Source organism: Calypte anna, chromosome 4A (assembly GCF_003957555.1).
Source record: "Calypte anna isolate BGI_N300 chromosome 4A, bCalAnn1_v1.p, whole genome shotgun sequence".
Taxonomy (NCBI): Eukaryota; Metazoa; Chordata; class Aves; order Apodiformes; family Trochilidae; genus Calypte; species Calypte anna.
In genome coordinates, this window is record NC_044248.1 from 34,087,051 (window position 1) to 34,103,543 (window position 16,493).

At 36.8% G+C, this 16,493-nt stretch overlaps 1 protein-coding gene across 6 annotated transcripts in view; it reads right to left on the reverse strand.

Moving 5' to 3' along the window:
- Positions 1–4,394: 4,394 nt before the first annotated feature.
- Positions 4,395–16,493, reverse strand: part of ARFIP1 (ADP ribosylation factor interacting protein 1) — a 43,120-nt gene continuing 31,021 nt past the window's right edge. For all 6 annotated transcript variants that reach the window (XM_030449890.1, XM_030449891.1, XM_030449889.1 and 3 more), the window contains 2 exons: positions 13,825–13,999; positions 4,395–4,825 (listed from right to left, as the gene is read on the reverse strand). In XM_030449890.1, coding sequence (XP_030305750.1) covers positions 4,670–4,825; positions 13,825–13,999 — 331 coding nt within the window. In that variant the 3' untranslated portion in view covers positions 4,395–4,669. The remainder of the gene's footprint in view (positions 4,826–13,824; positions 14,000–16,493) is intronic.

The following is a 16,493-nucleotide window of genomic DNA, read 5'->3' on the forward strand; positions in this document are numbered from 1 at the left end:
TGGTAGTTAAGCTCTTGAAATAAAACCCCTGCAATTAATTACCACTATCACATAAAACTAGCGTGATTGCATACACATATATATATAAGAAAGGCAAATCAAGACTGAACAGGCAACACCAGTCTGTAGCATTATTTAAATCACAAGTGCTTGAATTTACAGCCTTCAGTCTTCTTTAAAAGGTACTAAGGTATATAATTATCTTTTTTTAATTATCACAGTAAGACATACCATTTGTTAAGTACCATTTACTAAGAACACATTGCTAATAGCTGAACTGTTCCTGACTGAACCAAAGGGTTTATGCTGGCTTAGACAGTAATAACAGGGCAAACCCAAACTAAAAATTTGTATCAGGTCTACTCTGTACTATATCTGATCTCTGCATTTAATTAAAAATGTTATCATACAGCCACACTGCTACCCATCTAAGTTACCACCTCGTGATGCAAGTGATCTCTGAAAAGATACTCCATCTCTTTCTGCTTCTCCTAGAGTATCAAATATTTCTATTCCTTCAATAGCTAGGATCTTTAAAATGGGTTTTCATAAAGAGATGAGATGGTGTATTTGCTCAGAAAACAATGTTTTCTTAGTTGTTTTTTTTTTAAACTTACAACAAAGTTTAACATACATTTTGCTGAGCATAGTTAACAAACTACCCACAATAGAGAGCACAGAATTCAGCTGTTCCTGCCACCTCCTTAAGATGTTTTTTTTCCTAAAGGCAGCTGAAGTGTAAAAAGTAATGCTTCTGTGCCAGCACCCTCAGTCATAGCAAACAGCAGATTTGCAAGCCAGGGACTGAACCTTTATACCCAAGGCCATCGCTCCATAAGGTTCATTTGCTGCTTCTCTGCATTTCAGTAGCAACTCTGCTGAAACAGCAACTTCTCCCTTCCACTGCTGCTCTAGCAATTTATGCTTTCCTCCTCCAAAGCAGGCACAAGCCATCCTACTCACTACTCTTAACACTACAGAGGGTAGAATACTGCCTTAATTCCATTCAAACTATCACCATGGTGATGCATCCCATAAACCCAACCACTTGGTTGTCACATGAGAAATTAAGAGAAAGGACCTTGGTTAAAATAGGTGCAGAGAGATGAGAAGAGACCACTGTCAAGACACAGAAATGTGCTTTCTATGCATCACCAGCTTTAACACAACACCTGAAAGAAAACAAAGATGTCACAGAGCTTCTAATGACAAGTAACAAGGAGAAATATGAACAAAGGAACAGTCAGCTCCTCTGTGGATATTCTCATGAAAAAGAAACAACAAATCAAACCATTTCAATTTGACAAAACTTAGCTGCCTGCTGTTGGATAAGTCTGGGGTGGGAGTAATCACAGAATATGAAAATATGAATGACTAATCTAAAAATCTGTGACTTAGTATAACCTTCACATCAAGCATGCAGCATGGAAAAGATAACCAGACTCAAACAAACCCTGAAGATAATTGCAGATAAGGAATGCTACATAATTATAATACCTTATTATTCTTGTAACACCACAATAAGGAACAAGAGCAGATAAGCAGAAAATACGAACTGGACATGCCCCCTGTTCAGTTCAAAACAGAGTTGAAGGGAATGTTTAGCTTTCTTTTTATATTACTTTGATCATTTTTTGAAGCACAGACAGAACAGAGATAAAGTTTCTGGGAAAACCAGTTGACAGAAGATTGAAATCAAACTATTACTTTAATGATACTGGCATGTTGCTCTACTCCACTTGCATAGACCTCTCCAAATATAAGTATAGATATATTTTAGAACCAGAAAAGTTCTTTGTAAGGGCTTGACAAAGCATAAAGTATGCCAAAGAGCATTTTTAGAGCAGAAGAGCTGTCTGTAGAATTCATACAAACAAAGTAACAGGCACTGCAAGTTTTAAAGGAGTCAGAAGTGCAGATAACTTATAATATGGTCACTGAGAAATGAAACAGCTCCCTGGATCTCTGGTAGAGCAGCTACAGCATTGTATCAGACACCATTAACTGTGGTAAATTGTTCTTCCTGAGAAACCTCACCCAACACTAAGAGCACTAATGTGATCACTTGTAATAGGTGACATCTTTCATAGACGAGATGCTACTAGGTGGGTATGGCCCCCTCTTCAGACACACACACAAAAAAAAAGTTCCTAACAACTGTCTACCTAGATAAATGCCAGCATTACAACCTTAAGATATTTATACAGCTTTTTTCTTTGTATCAGAAAGCCTGACAACAGTAATTACTTCCCGTTAGAAGTAATTCCTTGTATGGTCTCTATAAGCAAAAGTTTCTGAATTTGGTTAAATACAAAAAACTTACTTTGAATATAAGACATGAGCTTGAATTATATTCCATAATGACAGATTTTAATGGGGGCAGCCAAAAAATACCACAAATGACAGTCAGTTTAGTATCCTATTGATCAGCTGACCACAGAACCACCCTCACTAAGGCTATCAATTAGAACAGTTGTTTCACTGAGCAAAATGGAAGGCTCTCCTTCCTTCCCACTGATATGAAACAAGAAACAGATTGATTTTAGTGAGTAATCTCTTTTGTCCAATGTTTTCTTCCAGGTGAAGAGACTCCAGTAGTTGTAAACCACTGCAAAAGTTTGAAGGGTTACACAATGTCACATGGATCATTCCTCTACAAGATAATTTCAGTTTCAAGTTCACTCTCCCCGTTTCTCACAGATCAGCTCCTCCTGGGTAAACACTGTCCTTAGAGGGAGACACATGAATCTCAGATATAAACCAACAGCACATGCCCCATATGTATTCCTTTCCCATCATATCCTGGAAGCTGCTATTTCTACTGTAATCTGTAGGTTTGCATTCTTTATCCCTGATATATATAATGCTGCTATCTCCATTTCATAGCTCAAATGTAGTTATACAACTTCCTTCTTGTACCATCACACCATACACTAGCCAAAATTCAGAGACGGGGGAAGTCAATGGCTTCAGAAGAGTTGTAAATACAATAGAACTTGCTTTAAAAGTTTAAGTCAAGAATGATGTATACTGAAAGATTTGTTTCACTGTATTTCAAGTTGAACTTGCACAGTATTAAGTGATCCTGAAATAAAAAAGCATCATTGTTACCACCTAGTACTGGTTTACCAGAAATGCTTGGGCAGGGGTGGCAACTCAGAAAAACCAGGCTAAGCTTTTGCTGCAGAACCTAAACCATCACAAGTCCATGAAGTTTGACTGCAAACACCTTTAATATGAATACAAAATTCACATAGGATATACATTCTTGGGAACATAAATGAACTATTACAAGAGATTCTGACAGAACAAAACATAAAGAAAGCTCTGTCAGGCCAAGAATTTAATGAGGAATGATTAAAAAGTTTGATTTACAGTTACATTACATCTCTGTTAAGCACTGAAAACTTTAAGAATGTCAGCTGAAAGGCATTTGAACATACAGTACATAAATCATACAATCCACACTGCTGTAAATAACGTATTTGAAGTACTTAATTTTACTTAACAGAACACAAAGCAACATAACATGTGCAAATGAGGACTCCAATATATTGAATTTAAAATGTCTATGATAAAATTGACTTAGAATTTTACACTTAAGGGCTACAGGACTGATGGAGAAATTAAAAAAAGTATCCTCCACATTACTACTATTACTGAAGTATGCTTTTCAATTAAATAGAAAAAAACATACTGGCCTGATTTCCTCTCTCAAAATGATACCAGTCCATGAAAGTTAACTAAAGCCTTAATTTTCTCTAAGTGTACAACAAAACAGCATTTACACAGTTTCCTTTCCCTTGTTGGGAATGGCCAACTGATTATGTGAAAGGGTATTTTGGATTATGTACACTGGTTGAAAATATCAACTTATAAAAAGGCACATCCCTGTGATTTAAGGCTAGTACGGTATTTGTTTCAGAGAAAGTAAAATTTTAAATGAAATTAGTACATTGCATGGCTGGCCTCACTCAGCAAACCACCTGGTGCAAAGCAAAATGGTGTGCTTAGAAGCCTTAGGCTGACAGTGATTCTTGCTTTAGTGTTTTGTTTTTTAAAACTTGGATGGAAAGGTACATCTTTTAAAATGGCATTTGCTGCAATTCCACTGATCAATGAGCCATCTGCTACTATTTCCTTATATGCAGATATTGCATATAGGCCTTAATAATGATCTGCAAAATATTAACTCTCTCCTTTTTAAAAGTCATATGAAAATTACTAAAGATGTTTTTCTATATTTATCTATAAAATACCAGATGTTGGTACAAATCATGTAAACCTCCACTTGGAAATATTTTGACTAGCCACTAAAATGACCAGAAATCACAAACATAATTTGTCAGTGCAAATCTAAAATAGTTGTCTTTCCCCCCCCCCACCCCCCTCCCTTTCCCCCCCTTCATCCCTCCCTCCCAGTTACAGAAATAACCACCAACCTCTGCATACAAAAGGAGTTCTCATTATTTGAAATGACAGAAATTATGTTTGGTTAACTTAAAGTCACCCACATTCCTACCAAATTCAGATTTACAGTATTATAAAAGGGGAAAAAATTAAAGCTGTCTGTGCAAGAATCACTTCAACAGTCCTTCAACACCAACCCTTGATTACTATCAGATTTAAAGATTTTAGGTTAACATTGCATCCTCTTCTCTTGATCCAATTATTGTTCTTCAAGCCAGGATGGGGCATCTGCTCCAGGAGTTTTCAATTTGATGTGGAACTGTTTAAGTGTCTGTTCAAGCTGCTTTTGATTCCCAGCAAAGTATGCAGCGATGGCATTGTGGAACAGAACCAGCTGATTGTGCAATACCTTAACCTGCAGGTAAGGATAGAGAAAGGTTAAGAGAAGGCAGCAGATGTTAACAACATCACAGGTCATTTATAGAAAAAAGAAACCACATTTGAGATGCTCAGACCTCATACAGGTTTATTTAATACAGGTTTAAATCACAAATACAAAACAAAAGTAGAAAACTCTAACAATAAAGTGATATTGAGTTTTTATAAAGCATGCTTAACAGTAAATATCAACTCAATATTCATGGGCCAAAAGCAATTCACTAAACAGCATCATGTTATCAAATATAAACTCTTTATTACAAATACTTGACTCCTTGAAATTACATACCAGACCTCTGTTTATACCCAGCTGCAGGCCAAATGGACTTCTGAGACAGTACATGACAAATCCATTATCTAAGTATACAGATCATTTATTTGCCCCCCTTTTCCAGCTCACATATACCTAAGTCAAATGAAACCCATGTTCTTTCCCCAGCAGGATTTCCTGCCCATCTCCTGTAACACAGGATTATTTACAGCACTTGGCCAATACCTTGCCTATAACATTTGTGCAAAGTAGCCACGAAATACAGAGGCTGTAGCAGTAATCAAAACTATTTGAGAATAGCAAAGAGAAGAGCACAAAAGCAGCTGGAGGGTACCCCTGTTTTTCTCTTCCAGCCCAGCCTATGATGACAAGCTATAGCACTGATGAAACCAAATGTTATAATTTTCATCCTATCACACCAGTAAACCTGAAGTTGAACGATGAACACTACTATGATGAAAAGGCATCTGTATCTGGTATCTTCTGCAGCCAAAACTTGGACTTTTTGTCCTTGAGTGTACTCAGTCCAGCACAACCTTACTTGTGTCAGAGCCCAAATCCCTAAGGTGGCAGCTCTGTCACTGTTCTCATCCTACAAGACTTTGAGCCCAATGGCATTTAGCCAACACAGAAGAGAATGGAGACACAGGGTGGCTGACTGAGCCCAAAGGGAGGATGTGGGAGGTAGCATATTAAGCTTTCTCTACTTAAATTTTGGATCACTGCTTAACCTCTTAGCACAGTCCACAAAGGACAGTCTACTCCTGTCATGCTGGAAAGCAAAGCCATCCTTGGATCAGAGGTTTGGCTTCTGCCTACCAGTGGCTGTGCCTGTTTTAATGGTTTATTTCATAGCATCATTTTGGTCAGAAAAGACCTTTAAATCATCAAGTCCTACCATTAACCGAGTACTGCCAAGTTCACCGCTAAACCATGTCCCTTAGCACCACATCTACGCATCTTTTAAAAACCTCTGGGGATGTTGGCTCCACCACATCCCTGGGCTGCTCATTCTTGATGCTTGACAACTCTTTCAGTGAAGAACTGCTTCCTAATATCCAACCTAAACCTCCCCTGGCACAACTTGAGGCCATTTCCTCTTGTTCCATTGCTTCTTAGCAGAAGAGATGGATCCCCACCTTGCTACAACCTCCTTTCAGGCAGGTGAAAAAGTGATAACATTTCCTGACTAAATACAAGAGTACTTTACTGTCTTCGTTTAAAAAAAGGTCTCAAATAGCAAAAAGGTCTCAAATAGCAAAAGAACACAATGCACTGACATGCCATTACACTTGAGGAGTGCAACCTTTACACTATTACAGAGAAATGTGATAAAATACTTTTAAAATACCTTGAAAAAGACTGAGCATGTGTGTGCATGAACTCAGGTGTATCTAAGCTTCAGCACTAAAAGCTGAAATTTCTGAGGATACAAAAACTTTTTTTTTTTTAGTGAATAGTCTCAGTTCATGAATCAAGCTTTGCCCATAAACTGACAACTATACAGACCTTATCCTACTTAACTGATAACCTCTCTTTGGTGAAACTAATTTTGGTATAAGCTGCTCCAACAATTTGTAAACTGGTATTCATGTCTCCTTCCCTAGTATCTCAGGCTAATTTAACTAAATACTTGTCAAAAAACAGGCTTTTTGCCTCATTAATGGTGTAAAATGGTTATGCCATCAAAAGGCTCACCATGAAAAAACATGAGGTGTGTATGGTTAAAAGGAGCTCACCATGCACACCACACCCTGAGACAATGTTTTTTTAATTTACAATAGACTCCACTGAATTCATCCCATACAGATGTTTCAACATTCAGGAGATGTAGAATTTAACTAACCACACTTGCATGACAAACATAGTTTAGCTTTTCCAAGTCAGGTCATAAGAGATGGCCTCTTTTTCAGTTTGTGTAGGAACTTATGTATGCAAATACACTTTATCTGTGAAAATTTTCATTCCAAAAATATTACGTGATACAAGTGGTGGAAAACATCACAACAACATGAAGGGTTTGCTTTTAAAAGTTGAGAGCAAAATACTTCACAGGTACAGTCTTCTAGAGCAAATTCTTTCACCATGGACATTTAAGACCACACAATGCAATGAACTCTACACAGAAGAATATTAAAGTGCTGTAAGAGTTTTATTTATAATGTTTATAGGAACTCAAAACAGGGGTAATTAGGTCACTCTCCCAGCCCAAGTTATAAATTTGAGACCAGATTTGGTATTTTGTTAAGGGCAGCTTTTAATACAAAGTTTCTGTGAACTGCCCTGAAGTCTTCTGATAATTTTATAAATTCAGCTAGGCCTAGGCTCAGGTATGTGCACACACACAAACACACACACACACACACACACACACACAGAAGCAGGAACAAGCAGTGTAGAGACAGATCACTTGGACTGAAAAAATATGTTATGGTGAGTTTTTTTTAACCACCAGAGCTGGCTCATTGTATGAGGTTCCATCCCCAAACCAGATCATTATAGTGTAAATTTTGTGATCGTTATCAAACTGGTTGCAGAGGTTCAAGGTATTACAACTTCTGCTCTCCTTCTTTAGAAGCTAATTGCTAAGCAAGTCCCAAAAGTGATAGTGGGATCTTATCCATAGCTTCATTCAGGTAACTTTAAGATTTAATTTCTAGCAAAAGACCACTTAAACTGACACTGTACAAAGAAACTCAACTAAGAGGCAGCAGCCAGACAAGAGAAAAGATCAAAAGCTGTAGCATCTTCAGTCCCTTGATGTCCACCACAAAAACACCTGCAATCACAGCTAAGAACTGGACAAGTGCTCACTTAAAGCCACGTTCACACCTAACCAGTTTTCCCATGAAAGCTTCTTAATCTTTCCCACTCCCATATGCAGCCATTGATTCCTCCTTCCACACTATGTCTCACCTTAGCCCTCTGTTGGCAAAACATTCATACAGTTATGTAGTCAGTTGGATCAGAGAACAGATCTAGATTAAAACTAACCAGACAACAACATATTTGCTTTAACCTGGATCAGTTCCCCAATCTGATTCTCTGCACAGCTGCAAAAAAGCTTTTGTAAACACAATACTGAAGGCAATGTGGGGGAAGGGAGATAGAGGATGAAGGAACCACTTTTTTTCTTTTCTTTTTTGGTTTTTTTCAGAAAAGCCTTGAAACAAGTATCAGACTCTAGAGGTAAAGGCCAACTCTTTAGCACTGAGCTGTAACTATTCACTATTAACTATTCCAGTGAATAGGCATCTGAAGATTTGCCTTTCAACAGAAGAATGTGAATGGCATGCAGCTAAAACATAAAACATGTCCAAAAGCCATTGCTTTTACAGTTGAGTATCATTTAAAATCATTGTTTTTTGTGAATTAACATACATATACCTATTTGTCCTAATTAAAGGCAGAGTAAGCACTCCATGATAGCCCTGACAAACTTTAGACTCAAAATAAAACTGAACTTTGTGGGTAAGCATAGAAAATAGGCACATCCTAAATGGAAGGCTTAAGTTTCCTATACAGCAGATAACATGGGTTGGATTTGAGTGTTCACATTTCCTCTGGATGCTTTTAATGTTTAACTTTTTAAATCTTGTCCTTTCCCTCACACCTCCCTCTCAACAACTAATTTTCCATGGCATAGTAAGTACAAATTTCTTTACATCCTCCTCATTCAGACTATTTTAGCCATCTCAACAACCAAAAAGACTGCCCACATTCCAATCTTTCTGTCAGTTTGTACCTCTTTCATAGAATTGGCTGGGTTGGAAGGGACCTCTGAGATCATCAAGTCCAACCCTTGAACCACCGTTGCGGTTGCTAGACTATGGCACTGAGTGCCACATCCAGTCTCTTTTTAAATATCTCCAGGGACGGAGAATCCACTACTTCCCTGGGCAGCCCATTCCAATGCTTGATCACTCTCTCTGTAAAGAAATTCTAATATCTAACCTAAACTTCCCCTGGCACAACTTAAGACCATGCCCTCTTGTCTTGTTGAAAGTCATCTGGGAAAAGAGACCAACCCCCCCCTGGCTGCACCCTCCTTTCAGGGAGTTGTAGAGAACGATGAGGTCTCCCGTGAGCCTCCTCTTCTCCAGGCTGAACAGCCCCAGCTCCCTCAGCCTCTCCTCAGCTAAGCTTCTCTTTGCAGCTATCATAACCCTTTCCCCAAGCTATCTTTATTTGAAGTTACTAGGTCTAAAAGGTTATGTCATCTGGGTTTCCATTAGACTGCACACGGCTTTCATTTGTAGAAGCAAGGACTTAAACATCGAATTCCTAAAGTACAACTCACAAGTGCATTCACTTTCTTTTTCTACACAGAAAGATTCAACGTTTCTCAAGTGCATAAATGCATACCAGTTTTTCCTTCCTCAAAAAGGCAATGCTTTCTCAAAAATTTTTCAGTGGCAGAATTCTTTAAGCTAAGAATAGGCCACCATGCTTATTTTTTTAAAAAAGTAATAACTATTTGTAAGATACAGATTTTGATTGCAGCTATAGTACTCATAACCCAACGCCATAAATTTCTACAGGAATGACCCCTAAAGATACCACCTATATAATTTTGTAGCAACACAGAAAAAAAAATCAGTTCTAACTAAGATCAGATGTTAAAATGAAAGTGAATAGAAATCTTGTATATCCTGGTTTTACAGACAGAAAACTGCAATCCCATCTTAACACTAATTCATGTCTCTGAATCTTTTGGGGGATTTGAACTGAAATATCAAGATATGTACCCAGGAGGACAGGCACAAAGGGACTGCAACCATATGATGCCTTTTTTCTTCCTAGACATATGGCCAGCTGGATTATGGCTGTTCAGTGGCATTAACAGCACCACAGACCAAAGTCCACCAGCCAGTGGCTCTATAGTTTCTTTGCAGTAACAGCTTCAATCACCCCAAATTTTTCTGTGTTGTCCTCACACACTGTGCTTAACCAAATAGGGGATAAAGCTTCAGTATAAACATAACTAAGTGCACCTAGTGGAGGTACATTTACAAAAGATTTGTCTTGACATTAATTCGTCAAGAAACAAATATTAAATTTTTAAATGTTTCATATTGGTCAGACTGTGAAAACATTTATTGGAGAGGTTAGAATGAACTGATTTATCTAATCTAAAATTAAAACCTAAATTGCTTAATTGCTCTGCTATGGCAAGGTTTCATTACACAATTTTGTTTTCAACACAGAAGTGATAATAACCACTAAGCCTGAGACTATGCTGCACTACATCCTGTATCATTATACTCAAGATTTGAAGGCCAAAGGTTTACAGTCATAAAATGGTTTAGGTTGGAAGGGGCCTTAAAGATCATCTAGTTCCACATCCCTGCTGTGGTCAGGGACACCTCCCACCAGATCAAGTTGCTCAAAGCCCATCCAACCTGGCCTTGAACACTTCCATGGAGGGGACATCACACCTCTGGGCAACCTGTTTACAATCTTCAATAGAAAAACTAGACAGCTACCATACCATTTTCTTACCTAAAAAGGGTTCTTTAAGTAGGCTCAGAGCAAATATTAACTCACATTTGGGTTCAACACCATAACAATACATATTTGTAAAGCTGATGATTGGAGATTTGCTTGTCCTAGTACATCACACCATGAGTCTGGCAAGGCCATGCCTTGATATAGCTGCTCAAACACCAACCTTCATTTGCTTTGTATGCAATAAACCTGCAACAATACAGACTTTCTAAAACAGGCTACAAAAAGGCCCTTTATGAACGACTGAATAAACCCAGTATTTTGTCTGTCTGATTTTCCTTTATTTGGATTGCCTATTCTATCAAACACCTACTGACATAGTCCTGGGGATAGACACACAAAAGGGCAAGTTGTCATTACTAAGGATATACCATCAGTACAACCAGTGTAATTCCCATACTAGAACTACTGTAAGAGCTTAGCAATACTGAAATTGCCCTTTACTTAGGAGTTCACTTCATATATGGTCTTCAGTTTAAGCCAACTCCTAAACTGTTCATGACTCCCACAGCTGGAGCATCTGTGTTAGACTTGTACAGCTGTACTCATCATACTCTCTTTTCTTTCTCCTCCTTTGCTTTAGGCACATGTGGTATTTACAGCTATTTAAATTATGATGGATCATAGCCATTGCCATCATGCACCTTTGAAAAAAGTAGAACATGAGATTACTTACTGGTTAATAACCCTCTAAAATTTAAAAAGAAAATTATTGAAGAGCAGTGACATACACTTTGAATGCAGCTAAAAGTTAAAAGTGATATTTATAATGGTGATATAGTTGCCTAGCAAATCTACTCTGCATTTCCATTTCTTAATACTAGCTGCAGGATAAATATAAGGTTTAACAAGAGCTCCCCCTTCACTGACAAAGAAATGACTGACACTAGAAAAAGGAATAAAGATTTCAGATTGGTAAGGACATCACCTCTCAGATAACCACTGCCTCCCTCTACATCCCAAGATGCATTCTGGACAAGAGAATAACAAAAACTATCAGTATCAAATGCAAACTGGAAAAAGTTGCTTCTGAAATGAAAAATTATGATTGAGACTGCATATTGTTTACTAAGGAGAATACTACACAATAAACAGAAAACACCAACATTAAGATTACATGACTAAAGCTCTCAGTCGATAATTATATTTAAGCCAATATTTTACTGTAAAGGAAGTCCTTGCCGTGGCTTACTTGGGAACAAAAATCACACACACATTAGTAAATATTTTGACATCTCCAGTGTCAAAACCAAGAAATGTCAACCAGTGATAAAAAAGTTTAAGCATGTGAAAATTCCCTCTGCATTAATCTAAAAGAAAAGGCAGGAAGGAAAAAACAATCTCTTTCAGAAACAAAATTTGTCGACTGTGACTGGTAACAGGATGCTTGATCTAATTCAAGGCTGTCACTAGGAAACCAATTTCATTAGTGTTCCCAAAATTATCTAATTTAGTTTGTTTAAAAAATGTGTAAACATTTTTGTACAAGATGGAAATAAAATGCTTTCACAGTGAAGCTTTCCTACCTATATAAACACAAATTGATTAGTCTGTTATAGTTAATGCAAATCAAGTGGAAGCAAGGTAAATGCTATTTTCAACCAATTTGAATTTAAGAATCAGAATTCCAGTATTGGTATGAGTTTGAAGGATGAAGCAATTTCACCAGAAGTACTTTATGTTAGTAGCAAACAACTTGCCGGAAGATGAAAAAAAGGGGGGGGGAAAAGACACATTCAGTATATCCATTTTCAACCTAGCATAGTTTTAAAACTCAGTTCTTTTGAGGATTTTCTAATTTAAGTGTATCAGCGTTTAATTAGATTCTATACTGTTCAAGAAAATTAATTTCATCATGGATTTTTCCATTTCAAAGCTAACAGGCTACAAATTTCAGCACAAACAACAAGTGGAAAGTCAGGGCAATACCAGTTTTTAATCACATGACAACCTAGTTCATCAGCTCTTAATGTATACATGATTCTAGAGCCCTGGTCTGAATGTAAATGCCTGTATCAAGTAATAGCACTCAAACTACATTTTTAGCATGTCTGGTCCTAGAAACCAAGAAGCTTGTTGTTGATTTTTTTTAAACTTTTTTCCTTTTTCTCATCTTGATGATGGTTCATGTTTCTTCCACATCTTCCACCTTTATTCTAAACAGCTAATGAAACTGTGTATGTGACAACATACTCAATAATTCAGAATAACAACCAGTTTTAATCGATTTACCTTGTCCCCATGATTTGCCCTTTAAAGTTTCCTCCTTCTATGTAAGATGCACAGTTTGCAACCATTACCTTTTGGGGCCATTCCTGTATTCTCTGACTGGCAGTTGCTACCAATTCAAATCTTTAAAATACCTAATTTACTCATACCAAAAATGTTAATCCACTACCAGACATGGACAAACTACTATTCTATGTAAGTTTTGATCACATTTTCTTTGCTCTGGAAGAAAATACAGTCATATATGATAATGATAATTTCATTTACTCTAAGAATGAACATAAAAAAAATCTTGAAGAACATGTAACTTGAAACTATTTAGGATTTGTTTATCAATGAAAGCACAATTTAAGAGTGTGTTCTTCATGGCAATGCTATTTTTGCCTGGTAGACAGAGCAAGAATAGTAAGAATTCCATCATTTTGAGGGTATAGATGACATCGTAAGCTTGGAATAAACACATATGGGAAAAAAAACCTTCCAACCAACAGTTCAAGAGCCCTGCTTAGAATTAATTAAATATAAGGGTACTAGTATGTAAGAATGTTGAATTTCTCAGTTCAAGTTATTAAAGAAACCTTCATTTTGAAGAAGTCCCTTTGCAGTTCTTTCTTCATGCATATCGTCCATAACAGTGTTGTCAAACACAAGTATTACTTTCAATCTTCTATCAGTATTTATATGACTGCTGTAACCATTAAATGTGATAAATTGGAAAGGTAATGCTTTGCCCAACTTGAAACCTCCAATACCAGCCAGAAACTTTCTGCCATAGTGTTCGCCTTTTGTAGCTGCAGCTGCTTGATGAGGGACTGCTCTAAAAGTCTGCCCTTTAAGTCTAAAACTCAACTTATTTGCTCTCTCTACTTTCAAAATTTATTTTAAGATGTAACAACTGAAGTATTTCTACCAAAGCAGAAACCGAGAGGACAAAACTCTTAAATATAACATCAAAAGTTTTAACATACCTTATTTTCTTCCAAGAACTTCAATTTGATGGATACATCATTACGCATTTTGTCGTATTTCTCTTTATGTATTTGAAACAGTTGCTGTGATTGCTCAATCTTTGGCAGGGTGTTTGCATCACGAGGGCCAAGATTCAGCTCTTCCAGGTCTGTTCTATAGGCATCATATTCAATCCTGAGAAGAAAGAGGAGGGAAAAAAAAAACTCTAAAGGAAAAGTGTCTCAAAACAGATCTCACATATAGTGACAAGTCCTATAGAAGATGAACAAAACAGGGAAGTACAGGGAAAAAATAAAAAACCCAGGCAAGTTTTTTTCCTCCCTCCTCCTATTTATCAAGCAAATTCACCCTCAAGTACACTATACAAAGCTGCTTCAGCAAGTGTTCTCCTCCTCCTATTCCTATCTTAGCTATGTGCTCCCAATCCTGTTTTGTGCTGGCTTCAGTGGTCAGAGCCTTTCCTGGGACATTTCAGCTTACTAACCCAGAATTTTTTTCCATAGGTGATTCTTCTGCTGTTGAATCAGTTCAGTGAAGAGTTTGCAAAGAGAGCAAGAGAAGCACCAAGAAAAGGACACTCCCTTTAAACAGATGTTAGAACAATGGCTCACTTATACCAAATTCTCTCCCAAGGGTTTCCCCACAGGCTCTGGGCTTCTCTGTATACATTAAATTGAGCAGTTTTATAGCTCTTCAACAACCAGTTTTGCAAGAACTTGTCTGCCATATGGATAGATAGATTGCAAAAAGATGAAATGATATTTAAACTCCTCCGAGGGCCTATTTTCCCATGGAAGTCAGACTCTGGATCAATACCATCACTGAAGGAGAAAAGGGAAGAGAAAGACAGAAGGCTAAGACTAACAGCTGGGTAAATATTCAAGCTAGCTCTGCACCAAAGGTATATATCCTGCTTCTAGATAAGATACCTAAGGAGTATTTTCTAATTTAGTTTTGCTCACTCCAAATAATCCTGGATATTGCTAGCAAAAACAAAATTTATGTTATGGTACAGGCTCTTGCCTGCAGAAACTCAACAATATTTTAATCAAACCAGGTAGTCTTCATATACCACTGTGTTAAAAAAGTTATAAACCTCCTTGATAGCATTCCAGATTAGACTATATCATTTTATTATATGAATAGAGATGAAACAGTTGTACCTTCTTTCTCCTTTTAATGGAACAAATAAAAAAGTTTTATAACCATTTTTAAGACAGAAGTTTGCATATAGTTTTGTCTTCAAAGACATTGTTTGTTTTGCTTTTTTTTTACTCCAAGGAAGTTTAAGTTAAACTTTCTATTCATTAGTAGATTGGATTTATAAAGGGGAAAAGAACCTATGGAATGTTAGTAGTTTTAAGAGGGTATCACTAAATTAATCTTCTGCAAAACATTACTTCAAGTGGATGAGATAAATATAGCAACAACCTCTAGCTTTTTTCTTCCCCATATGCAAGATGTGCTCCTCTGGTCACAGCCTGATCAAGTAAAGTAAGAGACAACAGACAGAAATCACTCCAAGGACATGGCCAGGCCAGCCCAAAGCCTGACTCTTCCTTCCATAGTTCATTGTAGCTTTCAAATAGTGGAACCTAGCATATTAACATGTGAAAGAGGCCAACTTTAATGGAACAAACCAACCTATTTCTGGCTTTTCAAATATACCATCTCAAACAGACATTACTAAAACTGGGGAGGAGAAAAAAAAACAAACAACAAAACAAGATTAAGCCCAGTTTTTCAGCTGGTGGTTAACAGCTCCAAAACAAAATATAACATTTTCACATCAAACATAAATCAATATTCACAGGGCTCTTCCTGATTCTCATTGCCACTATAGTTCAGGCTTTATTTAAATAATTTATGACAATTACAAACCAATAAAGAATTGATAGACAATGGAAACTGATGAATGCTAAAGCACAACTGGGAACAGCCAAAGAGAGGCACAAAAATAAGTATGACCTATTTTCACACTGCAAAATGATAGACTGGCTATGTAAGTGATGTACCTTTGTAATTTATTTGCCTTACTGAAATGGAACATTACTTCATGTCCTTAATGAACAGAAAGGCAAAGTAATTAAAGGTGTTTTAAGAAAGGAAGAGCCACTGATTGAAAATGACTGGCAAAAACAATCTTAGCATATTTATTTTGCTTAAATTTTCAAGCAGATACCTGGAAAATGTGTGATGTTTTTGTAATACTTCAATGTAAAAAAATAAAGTAATGCTTTACGTCCAGATAGATTCTGTCTTTCATGAATTCTCAGGCTTACCTTAATATCAAATCAATAACTTACTATTTTGATTATAAATAAATCACTAGAAAAGAACAATGAAGGAAAGAAAAAAAAAAGATGGGAAAGAACTTGAAAATTCAAATCATTTGCTATTTTTGACCTGAAAAAAATTAAAAAATCATATGGGAAACCCACATCCTAAGTTAAAAACAAACACTATCTTATTAAGTGAAAGAAAGTCAGAATTGAACCAAACAAGTTCAAACCCTGGCAGGAGATGGGAAGCTGGTTTTAGAAAACTATGCCATCCCTGAAAGTAACGTTTTCCAAAGCAGGAAACTCATTAGCTAAGGGTAGGTGTTATTCACTCACTCAGAAATTTCTCTTTAATTCCCCCTTTCTGACCAAGTCTGCAACTCCTG